Source organism: Pygoscelis adeliae, unplaced genomic scaffold, assembly GCF_000699105.1.
Source record: "Pygoscelis adeliae isolate BGI_AS28 unplaced genomic scaffold, ASM69910v1 Scaffold267, whole genome shotgun sequence".
Taxonomy (NCBI): domain Eukaryota; kingdom Metazoa; phylum Chordata; class Aves; order Sphenisciformes; family Spheniscidae; genus Pygoscelis; species Pygoscelis adeliae.
The window spans coordinates 2,089,251-2,096,180 of record NW_008825150.1 but is presented as its reverse complement, the minus strand read 5'-3'; the positions used below and the strand labels follow the sequence as shown (position 1 = coordinate 2,096,180).

At 39.5% G+C, this 6,930-nt stretch overlaps 1 protein-coding gene across 1 annotated transcript in view; it reads right to left on the bottom strand.

Moving 5' to 3' along the window:
• SLC26A5 (solute carrier family 26 (anion exchanger), member 5) overlaps positions 1-5,684 on the bottom strand; it is a 23,090-nt gene extending 17,406 nt beyond the window's left edge. The window contains exons 1-3 of the mRNA XM_009328337.1: positions 5,477-5,684; positions 3,579-3,718; positions 195-305 (exon numbers count right to left, since the gene is read on the bottom strand). Of these exons, the coding sequence (XP_009326612.1) occupies positions 195-305; positions 3,579-3,718; positions 5,477-5,631 (406 nt within the window). The 5' untranslated portion in view covers positions 5,632-5,684. The remainder of the gene's footprint in view (positions 1-194; positions 306-3,578; positions 3,719-5,476) is intronic.
• Positions 5,685-6,930: the final 1,246 nt, after the last annotated feature.

The window sequence follows — 6,930 nt, the reverse complement described above, 5'->3', positions numbered from 1 at the left end:
CTATTCCTTCCTAAGTAGGATAAATGAACAATAAAAAATACTGCTAATGTTTGACACATTTCTGTTTCTCCTATTCACTTAAATTGGAATTCATGGAAAACAACTACACTTTCTATTTCTCCATTGGTATTTTTTACAACTTTATTAAACACGCACACACACACACAGACTTTCAGTTATCCATACAGATATACCTATTGATATGTGCTTGGAGGTTCCAAAAAAAGTATACAGAAAGACAGGATAAAATGAAGAATATAGGCCAAATACTGGGGGAACAGCTGCCAGCAAAGCATAGGCTAAACCTAGAAAACAGACACAAATATGTATGTTAGGTAACAACAGAAAGAAACCATCTGAAGCAAAAGGATTTAAGCCTACTAAAACTGAACTCAACTAACAGAAAATCTAGTGACATATCACAGGTTTAAAAACCAAGAAGTCTTGCAGGGAATACTCTTTAATATGTGTAATACTGTAGAGCAGTGCCTAGGAACCTGATGGTTTGAGTCAGGAAACCAGAAGTCTCTAATTACAGGCACTGTAGGTGTATGCGCGCGTGTTCGTGTGTACATCTGTGCACCTGTGCACTCACTGTTTTGCCTTTGTGGCTGGAAGTACTTCTTAATAGCCAACAAAAATAGCCAACAAACACTTTTTGTTGCTTTTGTTTTCATCTGTCAAAGAATATAATTAGCAAGACTTAAAACCCCAAAACCCCATAACCAGTGGGACACATTTGATTTTTCTCCTCCTTTTCTCATCAGACATGATCTTCATGGTAATCTATGACTGATTAAACACTTCCCTCCTCCCTCCCCCCAGAACAAGTTGGATGACATCACAGTTTATGTTTCTGCAAAACATGCTCCAAAATGTAAAATAAGCAGAGAATTATTGCTTGCAATCTGTAAGGTCACAGAGCTTATACAGTCCAGTATTCTTCCCAAAAATGAAGTCCGTTTTGTTCTTAAGCCCTGTCCAGTTCCACACAGTGGAAGTGTGATCCACACCATTCCTATTTGTGGGAGGGGCTGGCAAGCACAGCAATGGAGCTGTGGGGGAACAGGTCTAAGGGATGCCAGGGAGGGATACCTCCGACGGTGCTCCCTCTCTGCGTGACTGAGCGTGTGCTTATCATGGGATCAGGCTCACAAGCAAATTGTGCGCACCACATGATATGGCGCGTAACTGTCCCAAGCAGTTCCAGCAAAATCAATAGTTCTATACAGCTTGTGTTAATGAGAATTAGACACCAGAACTGAACAAATGGGCCTCGAGAAGAAAATGCTGTATCCTGGCTTGGCTTGCTTCTCCAATTCACCTTCGCAAGTGCAGACTCATGACACCTGAGAAAGCTGTGTGTTCTTACCACACTTGGGCAAACTGGTCTAAGTTAGGACTGAAAAGCTCAACAGTCCAGCGCAAATTACAAAAGAAAGCAATGGTTCACCCATCATGGAGAGCTAGTAATACCCGAAAACACCTCTCCCTATTAATTTATTTTTAAATTGAGAGACAAAGCATCAGGTTACAACGAAAGAACAAAAACAGTAAGGGATCTTCTGTGTCATCCAAGCACTCTTGCACAGTGTAATAGCTCACATGGCCTTGCTCATGTCCTAAGCAACGTCTGAGTCCTAGCCAAGAATTCATATTCCTATCAGAACCCGAATGATGATATTGTTTATTCTCTTGCAGCAATGAGCTTTTCATTAAGTACTTCTGAAACTCATCCCACATATATTCTCTGCTCCAGGGGCTACCTCTCATGCCAAGAGTATCAGCAGAACACCCTGTACTATAACAGCCTGGCCTTTAATATGGTGATGAACTTAACAGTACAAGTGACCAGAACCAAAACCCAGTGGTTTCAAAACTGGGAGGGTGGGTCTATGTGAAGTTCCTGATCTGAATACCCTCTTATTCCTTTTCATTTGTATTGGCATTTTTAAAGGCTGTCAGTGCCAGGGAAAGAAAGAGATACTGACATGACAGGAGTTCACAGCTTAAACACCCTGGTCATTGTAGTTCTGCCTGGAATGATTCCCAGGCTTCTTTGAACTCATGCATGCTACAATTACATCCATTCCAGGAAAATAAAAGTTCAACTTTTGTCTTTTTAGAAAGGAAAAGATTAGGAGCGGTTTAAGGGCATGTCTGCAGTCACGGAAGGAAAGAACAATGTTTAGTTTAAAACAAAGTCACAAAATTAAGTATAAAGTTCACTGCTGACCACTTAAATTTTAGTGTCCTTATCTAGTCATCACATAAACTGTGTTTCAGTATAGAACCAGTAATGTTTGTGTCTAATATATGACAGATTTGCTTGACAGTTAACCACATTACTTATCAGTTTAAGATAAGTTGATGTTTATATTTGTGTAAGAAAAATATCCTTTATTATAAAAAATTGCACAAAACCGGGATGCTACAGAAATAAAGAAGTCAACTGCACAGACTAAGTTAGGATATTCCATTGTTTTAATGGGTTACCGCCTATTAAAATCTAGGCTTCTTGGATTTACAGATTAATTCTTCAGACCTGCCTCAGCCTAAAGTGGAATAAGTGAGGGGAAAATATGAAATAAGCCAAAACACAAGTAAACTTATATACGCTTAACTACATTACCCTTAGCATGAGGACTTCTCTGGACTGGGCTCTGCACAAATTCAAGAATTCCCTCTACTCCAAGACCTCCTGGGGGAATCTACTGGGACTGTGGCAGCTGTCGTGAAGCTGCCATTCCCAGAGCAACGATGGCATCCCCTAATGATACTGCTGTAAAAACGCTGTCACTTTCTAACCCCACAGCAGTTCTGGAACTGCTGATAGTACGGAGTTAGGCTGCACGAAAGATTCCACTGGTCCAGTCACCAAGAGCTGAACAGAACAGTAAAGACTGGCTTTCTCTTTGTCTTCCTCAGAGCCTGCGCCTGCTTCAGGGCCAGGCTCCACTTGGGGCGAAACTTCCAAGTAATTTAATAGAAATTCCACAATTTGCAGTCTTGTTATAGAAGATACTTTTGATTTATTTCCACCATGTAAATCATTGCCCACTACTATGGTTCCAGGTTAAACTGGTGACTTCTAGCCTTAAGAGAAAAAGAGGGATCAGTCTCTTATTTCTTGCAGGTTCTTCTCTGGTTGAATTTAGTTTGGTTACTTTGCAACAGTTGCTCTCCTGAAGCATTATGTCTATATGTCTATCCATACTGCTACCCTCTGTAGGAAATTTGCTACAACTTTCAGGATGACGAGATCAGAAACTAACTCGGTACATTCAGCAAAGGTTTAGACACGCACTTAAACTGTGAAAAGTTGTTCTGTCATCAAGAGCCGTTGGTATTGCTCAGAGAGGTAAGCTTCTTTCAGAGTTTCCTGCATAAAACTGCAAGTCAGTGATAAGGGAATCATCGTTGTGGGCTGGTCTGCAGAACGCTGCACTGATCTCCCCCCCCACACCTGAAATACGCATCCTTTTCTCATGAACACCTGTTCAGGAAGCCAAGCACTACCATAAAAGCACACACACAAAAAGCAAAGGGAGGATAAATAAATCCAGAGAGATACTCACCTTGAGGAAGCTGCATAACCCCAGTGCTTATACCTGAGATAATGTCTCCTAATAGGTATTCCTTCACTGGGTAACGGGGAAGCCATTTTAAAATTGGTAAGAAACTGTAAAGATGAGACTTGGCTTTCTTAGAAGAACAACTGCAAATACAAAGCAGAAAGTTAAGACACTAGGCAGGGGACAAATGGGTCAAAAAAATTGTCTTTCATCCCTATGCAGGGAAACAGCTCCATTAAAGGCAGACTCAGACCCTTGATGACAGTAATTTCTGGACAAAGCTTAAGCACAAACAACTATGACTCCAGTTAATTTAACCTTTTATCACATGTTGGTTGCTGTTCACAACCCTTATGGAACTGGAGAAGAGAATCAGTGTCTTGTGAGGCTGGAGGTCAGTGGGAAGTGAAACTGTTCAAATCCATGCACGATTGAGCAGTCACACAATGCTTTTTGCTGAGATCATTCCTAGTAACAATCCCCTGAGGATAACTTGCTTTCTGATAGCCGTTTTCACTCAAAGTACTTTGCAATGCTTTTTCCTATTTTTATTTACTATTTGTATGCTTTATACTTTTTTGATTATAACATTTTATATTATTGTGCTTTTTTTAAAAAAAAACATGTTATTTTACTAATGCTTGTTACTATCACTAGTACCGATAGGCTAACTTTAAGGCTATTTAAGAATATAACCCTTCTTTACCCTGAAAGGAAAGGCACCGAAGCCAGCAACACTGATCCTTGTGTCTCTTAGCAGAGTTATTAACCTTTTGAAACCCTGACTCATGACAAATGAATAGAGCCAGGAAATAAATATCTCTATCCACTACTGCCATGCATCATACTTTGATTGCACTGTGGTAAGAAAGTTTAACCCTGGTTAAAAATATAACACTGGGATCATATAAATGCTTTTCCACGTAGGAGAGCTGCAAGAGAACTGCAGACATTTGTTAACATTTCTGAATTCTCATGGGACTAAATTGCATAGTGAAGAAGCTTATTGCGACAAGTGAGAGAGGAACTAGAGTCATCCACACTTCCCCATGTTTAAGCAGATTGAATCACAAGTCCATAGCTCAGGAGGATTTTGATCCACATATTTTTTATTCAGGACAGATTAGTTTTTTGAGGTGGAATTAGGTGCCATTACCATTAGGATGGTCATTCCATTCACCAAAACAAATCTCCAAATGTCAAATCGTGAACATTTTACAGGAATATTTTACAGACAAGCAGTCAGGCAGAAATCATCTGTTGTCTTGCAGAACAAAGTTCTAGCAAGAAACTGAATCAACTTTGCAAATGAAGCATGGATAAATGTAAAGCTAATGAGAACTTAACTAGAATAAGTTTCTCTTCACTATCCTCTGGTACCACAGAGCAAGAGTTGCACAGTTAAAAGACACTTCCTGTCTAACCAGATGATACTTAGATTCCAAGTCAGTTAATTAAAAGCTACAGAATGTCTCTATTAAGTCCTTATTAGGCTGGTAATTTAGGTTTCTACACAGCTGTCATACATCTCCATTCTTCTTCCGTGAAAGGATCATGTGAAGCACAAATTTAGCCTTAAGTATTTCCATGTAAAAAGGACAGATATTTTTCCGGGTCTTACGAATTCATGTCACATGATTTGACTAATACTTCACATTCCTATGCTGCATATTTTTGCTTTGCACTCCGATGAAGGCAATTCAACTAATTTATCCAACATTTTGTAATAAAGTTATATATTAACATATAAAACCACATATACAACTTCATCACAGTCTTGCTGACTAATCAAAGTAGAAGTAGTGCTTTTAGCTTTTAGATTTCTTTGAAGTGATTACGAATCAATTAAGAATTAGAATATTTCTAACCAGTAAAATAGAGATAAGACAAAAAAACCCTACCGACAAGAATGTGCAATCTTCTGCCTTAAAGTTTGAGGTGTTCTTTCTCGTCTGTGCAGCTGTCCTTGCAAGAGCTCTTGGTTATATATTGGTCTCTCCACACAATACCTCTGGGTTTGCTCAAGACATGCTTCATGTTCTTGAGCATGTTCCATAGTTGATCTCACAGAGCAGGAGCCAAGGAAGAACAGTTCCACAGTCTCCACTGAAAAACCTAGTTGCAGACAAAGTAAGTTTGGTTACTTTTTTAACCTCAGATTTGGCATTTCCTTTCAAAGAATGTATTTTGACAAGCTAGAGACAAGAACTGTGAATGAAGTTTAAAAGCACTAATTAGATAGTCTGTAACATCAGTAAGTAAACAAACCACACTCACAATCTTTACTATATGGAAGCCATTAATTTATGCTTCTCTTCGGTAAAGAAAGCTTTCGCATTAATTACTCTGTAAATAATTGCAGAAACAAAATTAGAAGGTTATATTCATGCTTATCTGGATTTTCCCTCCTCAGTTTTTAAAGGAAATGTCAGTGTCAAAGGGAGATTACTTTATCGCTGAGTTACGTCCTGCTTACTCACAAACTGTCACGTCCATCTCCGAAAGACAGAACTCCAGTTTTAACACTGAGAAAGCCACTTCTTTCTTCCAGATAGCCAGTTGCTTCCTGCATCCATCCACCTGCCTTCTCCTCCGTTTTAGAGGCTTCTTTTTCCAGACAGCACCTCAAGGATGCACAATTTACTACTTTCAAAAAGTTATTCTTTCAATGGATGTGACACTTACTGCTATTCTTAGTTCTGCACCCACTAAAACAGGAGTCAGGAGATGTACACAATTTTAAAACTAGCCAGAAGGTTTGTCAAAATCGATCCATCTTCTGATTCAGTGCCATAAACATCTTAACACGTTTAGGAGATACTCTGTTAATTCCTTTGCCCCATGTTGGCTGCTTCTAGAAATATGGGGCAAGAAACATAACTCCAAATTACGAGCAAAATGACAGGACTGCTATATCATTAAGCAGAGACGCTGGCTAGCGCTACATTTAATGACAGAACGTGAGTGCAATGGGAAACAGAGCCATAATTGTGAACGAGGCCCTTGGGCTCAAGTCCAGCAAGTCACTTAAGCACGTGTTTGCCTTCAACCAAGGGAGCTAACCCAGAGGTGCTTAGTTTTTAGCTGTACATCAATACTTTCCTAGAAAAGGGTTACCACGCAGAAATTAAACAAATTGCTACCTAAACACTCAGAGCTAACCACGATTGGTCCAATGTTCTGATTCAGCAAATACAGTCTGCCTGGCAGCAAAATACTAATATTGCTACCTAAGCCTTTAGCCTGATGAAGGTGCTGGAATTTTCCACTCAGGGCTCTCTGTTCTCTATCTCCTAGGACAGACACAGTCTAGCATCTCTTCAGTTCTCATTATTTCATAAGCAACATTTTTCCC